General features: G+C 32.7%; 2 protein-coding genes across 7 annotated transcripts in view; one reads left to right on the forward strand and one right to left on the reverse strand.

Annotated features, from left to right (window-relative positions):
* The window catches only part of LOC133665081 (UDP-glucuronosyltransferase 1A1-like), a 104,324-nt gene extending 102,897 nt beyond the window's left edge, over positions 1 to 1,427 (forward strand). For 4 of the 6 annotated variants that reach the window (XM_062070268.1, XM_062070270.1, XM_062070273.1 and 1 more), the window contains one exon: positions 359 to 1,427. In XM_062070268.1, the coding sequence (XP_061926252.1) occupies positions 359 to 629 (271 nt within the window). In that variant the 3' untranslated portion in view covers positions 630 to 1,427. The remainder of the gene's footprint in view (positions 1 to 358) is intronic. The other 2 variants (XM_062070271.1, XM_062070272.1) reach the window with 1 other exon arrangement.
* On the reverse strand, positions 661 to 12,550 carry ndufb3 (NADH:ubiquinone oxidoreductase subunit B3). Its single transcript, XM_062070277.1, has 3 exons — positions 12,388 to 12,550; positions 2,629 to 2,757; positions 661 to 851 (listed from the first exon to the last, which is right to left on the reverse strand). Exons 2-3 carry the CDS (start codon positions 2,754 to 2,756, stop codon positions 698 to 700), a joined length of 282 nt encoding a protein of 93 aa, XP_061926261.1. The 5' UTR covers position 2,757; positions 12,388 to 12,550; the 3' UTR covers positions 661 to 697.
* Between the last annotated feature and the right edge of the window lie 717 nt (positions 12,551 to 13,267).

Genomic DNA, 13,267 nt, shown 5'->3' on the forward strand with positions numbered 1-13,267 from the left:
AAATGTAAGTTTACATTAAATACATGATTTAATGTAATTATTAGTTCTAATGTGAAATAGTTCAATAAATCATAAAATCAATCATTTAAATTGTGAAATAATTAAATTGCAAAATAATTCATATCAATACATACTTAAATTGTGAAATATTTTATAAATCATGAAATAAAATCCATAATTATTTAAACTGGGAAAAAATGAAATCAATTATTTAAATTGTGAAATGTATAAATCATGAACTGATCAAATGTAAGTTTACATTATTAGTTCTAATTCTAACTAATTAAAGACACATTAAGGTAATAATTCTGTCCTATTTGGCCCCCGCACAGAAACCTTTGTTTAAATTTCCCTCCAGGCACAAAGAGACCATGAAGAGGCTTTCTGCGCTGCACAAAGATCGTCCTGTGGAGCCTGTGGACCTCTCAGTCTTCTGGACAGAGTTTGTGATGCGGCACAAGGGGGCCGACCATCTTAAAGCTGCAGTCACCGGCCTCAACTGGTTCCAGTACTTCTGTCTGGACGTGATGGCGCTGCTGGCCGCTGTGCTGCTGCTCTGCACACTCCTCACCCTCAAATGCATCAAATTCTGCTGGCGGAAAGTCAGCCGGAAGAGAAAACGAGACTAGACAAATAAATGTAAGCTTGCACAAACAATGATCGCATCAAAAAGGTTTAATGAGTAAAGGAGGTGTGATTAGTGGGTGCCGCCCTTCTTTGGGGGGAAGAAGGCGTACTCCACGGCCAGAGCCACAGTGAAGGCAGCAAAGCCCCACTTGAATCCTCTCAGCAGCACGTCAGACAAAGTCACAGCACGCTTAAAACCACCAGAGTACCTCCACGCCTCGTTACTACGGAGACAAGCAGCACAAACATGGAAAAGTGGATTAAAAATATGATGGAAATTCACCACTATAACAAACTACTTTTTACCCCCCCTAGGCTTTGACCACCACCATTTTCACAGAACGGGACAAGCGGTAGAAAATGGATGGACCAGCAAATACATTGAAAATGTGTGTTATTGTTTGGGCCACAGCGCCATCTTTTGGACGTGTTGGCGCACTGCAGGGTAAATAGCTTAACTGTAGAAGTAGATTCATTCATCACTCCAAGCAACATTTACCTTTTACAATATAACTACAACTATTCATACTTACTAAATGTATGTAGGAGTGTTTTCACGCATATTTGTGCACGCTATCGTATCGTAATGAATCGTTAGCATTGGAAAACATATACAGTCGTGGTCAAAAGTTGACATACATGTGTAAAGAACATCATGTCATGGCTGGCTTGAGTTTCCAATCATTTCTACAACTCTTTTTTTTTTTTTGTGATAGAGCGATTGGAGCACATACTTGTTGGTCACTTTTGGTAGCCATCCACAAGCTTCTGCTTGAATTTTTGACCACCAAAGTGGTGCAGTTCAGCTAAATGTGTTGGACTTGTTTCTTCAGCATTGTCCACATGTTTAAGTCAGGACTTTGGGAAGGCCATTCTAAAACCTTCATTCTAGCCTGATTTTGCCATTCCTTTACCACTTTTGACGTGTGTTTGGGGTCATTGTCCTGTTGCGCCCAAGACCCAACCTCCGGGCTGATGATTTTAGCTTGTCCTGAAGAATTTGGAGGTACACCCGCCATTTACTCTCTGTAAAGCACCAGTTGCATTGGCAGCAAAACAGGCCCAGAGCATAATACTAACACCACCATGCTTGACGGTAGGCATGATGTTCCTGGGGATTAAAGGCCTCACCTTTTCTCCTCCAAACATATTGCTGGGTATTGTGGCCAAACAGCTCCATTTGTGTTTCATCTGACATCACATGGACAAAGATAAGACCTTCTGGAGGAAAATTCTGAAACACAAATGGAGCTGTTTGGCCACAATACCCAGCAATATGTTTGAAGGAGAAATGGTGAGGCCTTTAATCCCAGGAACACCATTCCTACCGTCAAGCATGGTGGTGGTAGTATTATGCTCTGGGCCTGTTTTGCTGCCAATGCAACTGGTGCTTTACAGAGAGTAAATGGCGGGTGTACCTCCAAATTCTTCAGGACAAGCTAAAATCATCAGCCCGGAGGTTGGGTCTTGGGCGCAACAGGACTATGACCCCAAACACACGTCAAAAGTGGTAAAGGAATGGCAAAATCAGGCTAGAATGAAGGTTTTAGAATGGCCTTCCCAAAGTCCTGACTTAAACATGTGGACAATGCTGAAGAAACAAGTCCACGTCAGAAAAACCAACACATTTAGCTGAACTGCACCAATTTTGGTGGTCAAAAATTCAAGCAGAAGCTTGTGGATGGCTACCAAAAGCGCCTTATTGCGGTGAAACTTGCCAAGGGACATGTAAGCAAATATTAACATTGCTGTATGTATACTTTTGACCCAGCACATTTTCAGTAGACCCATAATAAATTCATAAAAGAAGCAAACTTCATGAATGTTTTGTGTGACCAACAAGTATGTGCTCCAATCACTCTATCACAACAAAAATAAGAAATGATTGTAAACTCAAGACAGCCATGACATGATGTTCTTTACACGTGTATGTACACTTTTGACCACGACTGTATGTATTTTCTTAAATGTAGCGGGTGCTGCTTATGTTTAAATACTCACCGTGCCCACGGGTCCTTAAGGCCCCTGGCTGCCAACCTCTGCTGTGTAAACTCCAAGGGTGTGCCCTCCACCTTCCACTGCCGCCAGTCCGGCATGGACATCTTGCTGTGGCCGTGGTCGCCGCCCATACTGGTAAGAGCACAGAAAACAACATAATAAGCCTTCCATAACCAGATGCAAACATACAGTCAATCCCTCGATGCATAACAACAAATCATTTTAATCATATTGGAACATTAATTAAATATCTAGATAATTTTGTCTCAGCAAAATCAAGCAAACATTAAACATATGATCCAAAAAATAAAAATAAAGCCTGACTCGTTTGTTCTTTTGGTCATTTTCTCTGTATTTCGGCCTTAACTTTTGTTGTGCGGACATGAATACAACAGGAAGACACTTATGTGCAATACAGAACACAGTAGGGGCGGGAAGAACTGTAAGGGGGAGCACAAAAGATGGAGGAATCATATCATGCATTAGATTAGGACACCCCCGACTGAAAAGGACATTGCACTTTATAGGTAAACACCCAGCAGGATTATGTGACAAGTGCAATGAGGTAAGAGTCAGTGGAACATGCTAGCATTCATTGTGGAAAGTAGAGAAAGGAGACAACTCTCAAAGCGGTACTAAGCAGCAATCACAACATTTTAGTGAAGTGTCTAGTAGAGATGGGTTTATGGAATATAATTTAGTATGTATGTATGTATATATATATGTATGTATGTATGTATGTATGTGAGTGAATGAGTATATATATATATATATATATATATATATATATATATATATATATATATATATATATATATATATATATATATATATATATATGTATGTATATATATATGTATGTATGTGAGTGTTATGAGTATGTATGTATGTGAAGGAGAGAGCTCTGGTTCACACTCCAATACAGTAGGTATGTATGTATGTATGTGAGTGTTATGAGTATGTATATATGTATGTATGTATGTGAGTGTTATGAGTATGTATATATGTATGTATGTATGTGAGTGTTATGAGTATGTATGTATGTGAAGGAGAGAGCTCTGGTTCACACTCCAATACAGTAGGTATGTATGTATGTATATATGTATGTATGTATGTGAGTGTTATGAGTATGTATGTATGTATGTATGTGAGTGTTATGAGTATGTATATATGTATGTATGTATGTGAGTGTTATGAGTATGTATATATGTATGTATGTGAGTGTTATGAGTATGTATGTATGTGAAGGAGAGAGCTCTGGTTCACACTCCAATACAGTATGTATGTATGCATGTATATATGTATGTATGTATGTGAGTGTTATGAGTATGTATGTATGTATGTATAATATATATATATGTATATATATGTATGTATGTGAGTGTTATGAGTATGTATGTATGTGAAGGAGAGAGCTCTGGTTTACACTGCAATACAGTAGGTTTGTATGTATGTATGTGAGTGAATGAGTATATATATATATATATATATATATATATATATATATATATATATATATATATATATATATATATATATATATATATATATGTATATGAGTGTTATGAGTATGTATGTATGTATATATGTATGTATGTGAGTGTTATGAGTATGTATGTATGTATATATGTATGTATGTGAGTGTTATGAGTATGTATGTATGTATATATGTATGTATGTGAGTGTTATGAGTATGTATGTATGTGAAGGAGAGAGCTCTGGTTCACACTCCTATACAGTATGTATGTATGTATGTATGTATGTATGTATGTATGTGAGTGTTATGAGTATGTATGTATGTATATATGTATGTATGTATGTGAGTGTTAAGAGTATGTATGTATGTATGTATGTGAAGGAGAGAGCTCTGGTTCACACTCCAATACAGTAGCACAAGGGTTTTCTAATCATCAATTAGCCTTCTGAGCCAATGAGCAAACACATTGTACCATTAGAACACTGGAGTGATAGTTGCTGGAAATGGGCCTCTATACACCTATGTAGATATTGCACCAAAAACCAGACATTTGCAGCTAGAATAGTCATTTACCACATTAGCAATGTATAGAGCAGGAGTCACCAACCTTTTTGAAACCAAGAGCTACTTCTTGGGTAGTGATTAATGCAAAGGGCTACCAGTTTGATACACACTTAAATAAATTACCAGAAATAGCCAATTTGCTCAATTTACCTTTAACTCTATGTTATTATTAATAATTAATGATATTTACACTTAATTGAACGGTTTAAAAGAGGAGAAAACACAAAAAAAATGACAATTAAATTTTGAAACATAGTTTATCTTCAATTTCGACTCTTTAAAATTCAACCGAAAAAAAGAAGAGAAAAACTAGCTAATTCGCAACTTTTTGAAAAAATTAAAAATGAATTTATGGAACATCATTAGTAATTTTTCCTGATTAAGATTAATTTTAGAATTTTGATGACATGTTTTAAATAGGTTAAAATCCAATCTGCACTTTGTTAGAATATATAACAAATTGGACCAAGCTATATTTCTAACAAAGACAAATCATTATTTCTTCTAGATTTTCCAGAACAAAAATTTTAAAAGAAATTCTAAAGACTTTGAAATAAGATTTAAATTTGATTCTACAGATTTTCTAGATTTGCCAGAATAATTTTTTTGCATTTTAATCATGATAAGTTTGAAGAAATATTTCACAAATATTCTTCGTCGAAAAAACAGAAGCTAAAATGAAGAATTTAATTAAAATGTATTTATTATTCTTTACAATAAAAAAATAAATTTACTTGAACATTGATTTAAATTGTCAGGAAAGAAGAGGAAGGAATTTAAAAGGTAAAAATGTGTATGTGTTTAAAAATCCTAAAATCATTTTTAAGGTTGTATTTTTTCTCTAAAATTGTCTTTCTGAAAGTTATAAGAAGCAAAGTAAAAAAAATAATGAATTTATTTAAACAAGTGAAGACCAAGTCTTTAAAATATTTTCTTGGATTTTCAAATTCTATTTGAGTTTTGTCTCTCTTAGAATTAAAAATGTCGAGCACAGCGAGACCAGCTTGCTAGTAAATAAATACAATTTAAAAAATAGAGGCAGCTCACTGGTAAGTGCTGCTATTTGAGCTATTTTTAGAACAGGCCAGCGGGCGACTCATCTGGTCCTTACGGGCTACCTGGTGCCCGCGGGCACCGCGTTGGTGACCCCTGGTATAGAGTGTATTTCTTTAAAGTGAAGACTAGTTTAAAGTTATCTTCATTGAAAAGTACAGTGCTTTTCCTTAAAAAATAAGGACATTTCAATGTGACCCCAAACTTTTGAACGGTAGTGTATGTGAGTGTTATGAATATGTATGTATGTGAAGGAGAGAGCTCTGGTTCACACTCCAATACAGTAGGTATGTATGTATGTATATATGTATGTATGTATGTATATATATGTATGTATGTATGTATGTATGTGAGTGTTATGAGTATGTATGTATGTATATATATGTATGTATGTATGTATGTATGTATGTATGTATGTGAGTTTTATGAGTATGTATTTATGTATATATGTATGTATGTATGTATGTATGTATGTATGTATGTATGTATGTATGTATGTGAGTGTTATGAGTGAGTATGTATGTATGTATATATGTATGTATTTATGTGAAGGAGAGAGCTCTGGTTCACGCTCCAATACAGTAGGTATGTATGTATGTATGTATATATGTATGTATGTATGTATATATATGTATGTATGTATGTATGTATGTATGTATGTGAGTGTTATGAGTGAGTATGTATGTATGTATGTATATATGTATGTATTTATGTGAAGGAGAGAGCTCTGGTTCACGCTCCAATACAGTAGGTATGTATGTATGTATGTATATATATGTATGTATGTATGTATGTATGTATGTATGTGAGTGTTATGAGTATGTATGTATATATATATATATATATATATATATATATATATATGTATGTATGTATGTATGTATGTATGTATGTGAGTTTTATGAGTATGTATTTATGTATATATGTATGTATGTATGTATGTATGTATGTATGTATGTGAGTGTTATGAGTATGTATGTATGTATGTATATATGTATGTATTTATGTGAAGGAGAGAGCTCTGGTTCACACTCCAATACAGTATGTATGTATGTATGTATGTATGTATGTATGTGAGTGTTATGAGTATGTATGTATGTATGTATGTATGTATGTGAGTGTAATGAGTATGCATGTATGTATGTGAAGGAGAGAGCTCTGGTTCACACTCCACTACAGTAGATATGTATGTATTTATATATGTATGTATGTATGTATACATGTATGTATGTATGTGAGTGTTATGAGTATGTATGTATGTATGTGAGTGTTATGAGTATGTATGTATGTATGTATATATGTATGTATGTGAGTGAATGAGTATGTTTATATGTATGTGAAGGAGAGCACTCTGGTTCACCCTCCAATACAGTAGGTGGCAGTAGAGCATCTTTAACATTGAGTGCCCTGCCATAAAACAAGAATTAGAAAAAAAAAACAACTTTTGTTGTGTTCCTCCATTAAACATGATTTTTCCGATATTTTTTTTTCCTGTTGAATAAAAAAATACAAAAATAAATGTCCAATTCTATCGGAGGTGTACACAAAACACTGGTCGTTATTCCACAACACCCCAAAGACACACGGGATATAAAAGTCCATTATTCAGAGGGCTTAAAAACATTTTACATTCCTACTTTTTTCCTCAACTATATCAATCAACTTCAGCCTGACACAAAAACACCCAAACATGACATGTTTATAGTGAATGATGTCACAGTTTGCAATTACCATATTGTTCTAACTTTAAAGCACACCTAAAATCCTTTCATTTTCTCTAAAATCGACAGTACGCCTTATAACCCAGTGCACCTCATGTACCTAATAAAAGTACAAATGATATTGTCATGGCATTGAATCCCAGCTAAATGCCACAATTCGTTATTTTGCAAAAAAAGATAAGTTAAAGCCCAAATCAGTGAATAAAAAAAAAAAATCTACATTCCGTAAAAAGTATAACAATTGTGTCGCATAAAAAATATTGTTTTTCTTATTCTTGGGTTGGTAAGCTTGTCAAAATGATGGTAATTATTTATATGTAAAAACATGTATAAATATTGTGGTTATTTTATGTAGATGCCACTTATTAAATGAATGGTATTCTTTAGAATTTAAGTCCTCCGTTCGAACATAATTACGCTTTAAACACGACAATAATGTAATTTTTCATTCGTCTTTGTACAGTATGACTAATATTATGTTAAATGGAGTCTTAACTTAAACACCATAAAGAGATTAAATGTCATAAAACGTCAACTAAACGACTTTAATACACAAACAAGAATAAGACGGCAAATTTTTGTGAAGTAAAAATGATATTGTCATGGCATTGAATCCCGGATAAATGCCACAATTCTTTATTTTGCAAAAAAAAGGACAAGGTGAAGCCCAAATTAGTGAACTTTAAAAAAAAAAATCTGTTAAAAGTATAACAATTGTGTCGCATAAAAATTATTGCTTTACTTATTCTAATTCTTGTCAAAATGATGGTATTTTTTTAAATGTAAAAACATGTATAAATATTGTGGTTATTTTATGTAGACGCCACTTATTAAATGAATGGTATTCTTTAGAATTTAAGTCCTCCGTTTGAACATAATTACGCTTTAAACACGACAAAAAATTTTATTTTTCTCATTTTTCATTCGTCTTTGTACAGTATGACTAATATTATGTTAAACGGAGTCTTAGCTTAAACACCATAAAGAGATCAAATGTGATAAAACGTCAACCAAACGACTTTAATACACAAACAAGAATAAGACGGCAAATTTTTGTAAAGTAAAAATTATATTGTCATGGCATTGAATCCCGGCTAAATGCCACAATTTGTTATTTTGCAAAAAAAAGATAAATTAAAGCCCAAATTAGTGAAATTTAAAAAAAAAAGAAGAAATTCAGTAAATTGTGTCGCATAAAAAAATGTTTTTTCTTATTCTTGGGTGGGTAAGCTTGTCAAAATTATGGTAATTATTTATATGTAAAAACATATATTATTTTTTGTAGATGCCACTTATTAAATGAATAGTATTCTTTAGAAATTAAGTCCTCCGTTCGAACATAATTATGCTTTAAACACGACAAAAAATTTATTTTTCTCATTTTTCATTCGTCTTTGTACAGTATGACTAATATTATGTTAAACGGAGTCTTAGCTTAAACACCATAAAGAGATCAAATGTGATAAAACGTCAACTAAACGACTTTAATACACAAACAAGAATAAGACGGCAAATTTTTGTAAAGTAAAAATTATATTGTCATGGCATTGAATCCCGGCTAAATGCCACAATTTGTTATTTTGCAAAAAAAAAGATAAATTAAAGCCCAAATTAGTGAAATTTTCAAAAAAAAGAAATTCAGTAAATTGTGTCGCATAAAAAAAATGTTTTTCTTATTCTTGGGTGGGTAAGCTTGTCAAAATTATGGTAATTATTTATATGTAAAAACATATATTATTTTTGTAGATGCCACTTATTAAATTAATAGTATTCTTTAGAAATTAAGTCCTCCGTTCGAACATAAATACGCTTTAAACACAAAAAAGTAATTTTCCTCATTTTTCATTCGTCTTTGTACAGTATGACTAATATGTTAAACGGAGTCTTAACTCAAACACCATAAAGAGATCAAATGTGATAAAACGTCAACTAAACGACTTTAATACACAAACAAGAATAAGACGGCAAATTTTTGTTAAGTAAAAATTATATTGTCATGGCATTGAATCCCGGCTAAATGCCACAATTCGTTATTTTGCAAAAAAAAGGATAAGGTGAAGCCCAAATTAGTGAACTTCAAAAAAAAAAATTCCGTTAAAAGTATAACAATTGTGTCGCATAAAAATTATTGCTTATCTTATTCTAATTCTTGTCAAAATGATGGTAATTTTTTAAATGTAAAAACATGTATAAATATTGTGGTTATTTTATGTAGACGCCACTTATTAAATGAATGGTATTCTTTAGAATTGAAGTCCTCCGTTCGAACATAATTATGCTTTAAACACTACAAAAAATTTATTTTTCTCATTTTTCATTCGTCTTTGTACAGTATGACTAATATTATGTTAAACGGAGTCTTAGCTTAAACACCATAAAGAGATCAAATGTGATAAAACGTCAACTAAACGACTTTAACACACAAACAAGAATACGATTTTTGTTAAGTAAAAATTCTATTGTCAAGGCATCGAATCCTGGCTAAATGCCACAATTCGTTATTTTGCAAGAAAGAGATAAGGTAAAGCCCAAATTAATGAGCTTTTTTTTGTCAAATAAAGGGACAAGCAGTAGAAAATGGATGGACGGATGGAAATTCCGTAAAAAGTATAACAATTGTGTCGCATAAAAAATAATTGCTTTTCTTATTCTTGTCAAAATGATGGTAATTATTTATATTTAAAAACATATATAAATATTGTGGTTATTTTATGCAGACGCCACTTATTAAATGAATGGTATTCTTTAGAACTTAAGTCATCCGTTCGAACATCCATCCATCCATCCATTTTCTACCGCTTATTCCCTTCGAACGTAATTACGCTTTCAACACGACAAAAATTGAATTTTCCTCATTTTCATTCGTCTTTGTACAGTATGACTAATATTATGTTAAACGGAGTCTTAACTTAAACACCATAAAGAGATAAAATGTGATAAAACGTCAACTAAACGACTTTAATACACAAACAAGAATAAGACGGCAAATTTTTGTAAAGTAAAAATGATATTGTCATGGCATTGAATCCTGGCTAAATGCCACAATTCGTTATTTTGCAAAAAAAAAGATAAGTTAAAGCCCAAATTAGTGAACTTTAAAAATAAAAAAAAGAAATTCAGTAAAAAGTATAACAATTGTGTCGCATAAAAATAAAAATAAATTATTTTCTTAGGTGGGTAAGCTTGTCAAAATGATGGTAATTATTTATATGTAAAAACATGTATAAATATTATGCTTATTTTATGTAGACGCCACTTATTAAATGAATGGTATTCTTTAGAATTGAAGTCCTCCATTCGAACATAATCACTTTAAACACGACAAAAATTTAATTTTTCTAATTTTTCATTCGTCTTTGTACGGTATGACTAATATTATGTGAAACGGAGTCTTAGCTTAAACACCATAAAGAGATAAAATGTGATAAAACGTCAACTAAACGACTTTAATACACAAACAAGAATAAGACAGCAAATTTTTGTAAAGTAAAAATGATATTGTCATGGCATTGAATCCCGGCTAAATGCCACAATTCGTTATTTTGCAAGAAAAAGATAAGTTAACGCCCAAATTAGTGAACTTTTTTTTCCAAATTAAATTCTGTAAAAAGTATAACAATTGTGTCGCATAACAAAACAAATTTTCTTATTCTTGTCAAAATGATGGTAATTATTTATATGTAAAAACATATACCGTAATTTCCGGACTATAAGCCGCACCTGACTATAAGCCGCACCAGCTAAATTTAGGGGAAAATACAGATTGCTCCATATATAAGCCGCACCCGACTATAAGCCGCAGGGTTTTGATGTGTAATTAGCGTAGTATATAGGGGTTCCTGCTACCACGGAGGGGATTGTCGGGACAGAGATGACTGTTTGGGAACGCAAAGCGTCCCATTTATTAACAATAAATCTTACAATCATTCAATCAAACTTTCACATCTTTGACATGGCGAACAGCATTCGTGCAGAGTACAAATAATACAACGGTGCAAAGTAATACAAAGTGCTCGCCTGTACGTTATCAAAATAACCAGCCTACCGGTATATGAAAAGTCAGTCTTTAATCATTGTGTCATCGTCTTCCTCCTGCGTACTAAAACCACCGAAATCCTCTTCGTCGATGTCGTAGAAGAACAGGCCGTAAATAAGCCGCACCCTTGTATAAGCCGCAGGGACCAGAACGAGGGGAAAAAGTAGCGGCTTATAGTCCGGAAATTACGGTATTATTTTATGTAGACGCCACTTTTTAAATTAATGGTATTCCTTAGAACTTTTTTTTTTCAAATTAAATCCCGTAATAAGTATAACAATTGTGTCGCATAAAAAAAAATATTTTTCTTATTCTTATTCTTGTCAAAATGATGGTAATTATTTATATGTAAAAACATATATTATTTTATGTAGACGCCACTTATTAAATTAATGGTATTCCTTAGAACTTTTTTTTTTTCAAATTAAATTCCGTAAAAAGTATAACAATTGTGTCGCATAAAAAAAATTGTTTTTCTTATTCTTGTCAAAATGATGGTAATTATTTATATGTAAAAACATATTTTATGTAGACGCCACTTATTAAATGAATGGTATTCTTTAGAATGTAAGTCCTCCGTTCGAACATAATTTAAACATGACAAAAATTGAAATTTTCTTCATTTTTTATTCGTCTTTGTACAGTATGACTAATATTATGTTAAACGGAGTCTTAAATTAAACACCATAAAGAGATAAAATGTGATAAAACGTTGACTTTAATACACAAACAGATGTGACAGGTTAGCATAGCATGTTAGCTACGTACGGGACGATATTCGTCAGCAACAATTCGTCCATTTTCAGGGGTTACGAAACGAACTTTTATCGTAATTACCTCGCGGCGTAACAATAATACTTGGTTGTTAGTAAAACTGTTAGAATGTAATCATGAAAAAAGACAAACGGTACCTTTAATCCTGTGTTGTGACCTCTGCACGGTTGCGACAGTCTGCGTTGCTGTGCGGCAGAAGTGCAGCTGCCGTAAAACTGAAAAGAAGAAGTACGGCAGGTCATTTAGGACAAAACTCACGCTGTAAAGTGCAATTTTTTAAATCGCTTTAACAATTATTAATTCACACATTAAATCAACAGATTTTTTCTATTAAAAATATTTTAGATACTGTTGCGTCCAGAATAATTCCCACAAAATCCGACGCTCTTTTCAACCTTTCAACAACACAAGTAAGTACGTCTTTCTCCGTTTATCATAGTCAGACACAACACTTCATATTTTTTAAACATAATATTTCGTTGAGTTTTATGTACATATTGTTGTTGTTTTTTAAAAATATGGTGCTAGTTTTGTATCATATTGTAACGGCTGGCTACGGGTTGTTAGCCAATGACCTTGGCTGGGGGGCGGGACTTCCGGGGAGAGATAGGGAAGTGACGTTGATGAGGTATCGCCGGGAAATGAAGACAAACAATATTGGATTATTACAATATTCTTGTTGAAATAAAGTTTTTGGTGAAAAACACATTGCTAGACGGAAAAACAACGCTTCCCAAGACTTGGAGAATGCAGTTAAACTTTTTATGTATTGTTAGGAAAATGTATTCATAAATGCAGATTGTTGTCATGGAAACCAAATATTTGTTTTATTCTGAATAGAAAAAAATATCAATAATCACGAAGGAAAATAAAAAGGTCATAATAACCTCTTATTTACTAAAATAAACTATAAAAACAATTACCGTCAAAGACAATTGAAATATGCAGCTTGATAGTTTTATTTGCTTTTTATTCTATTTTTCAAGCGTTATCTCTCACACGCTTATTTTTTTCCCA

This window comes from Entelurus aequoreus, linkage group LG14 (assembly GCF_033978785.1).
Source record: "Entelurus aequoreus isolate RoL-2023_Sb linkage group LG14, RoL_Eaeq_v1.1, whole genome shotgun sequence".
NCBI lineage: Eukaryota > Metazoa > Chordata > Actinopteri > Syngnathiformes > Syngnathidae > Entelurus > Entelurus aequoreus.

Coding starts and splice junctions, on each gene's coding strand:
- ndufb3 (XM_062070277.1), bottom strand. CDS start 2,756: ATGGGCGGCGACCACGGCCACAGCAAGATGTCCATGCCGGACTGGCGG. Junction 852..2,628: donor CTTAAGGACCCGTGGGCACG/GTGAGTATTTAA, acceptor TTGTCTCCGTAG/TAACGAGGCGTGGAGGTACT.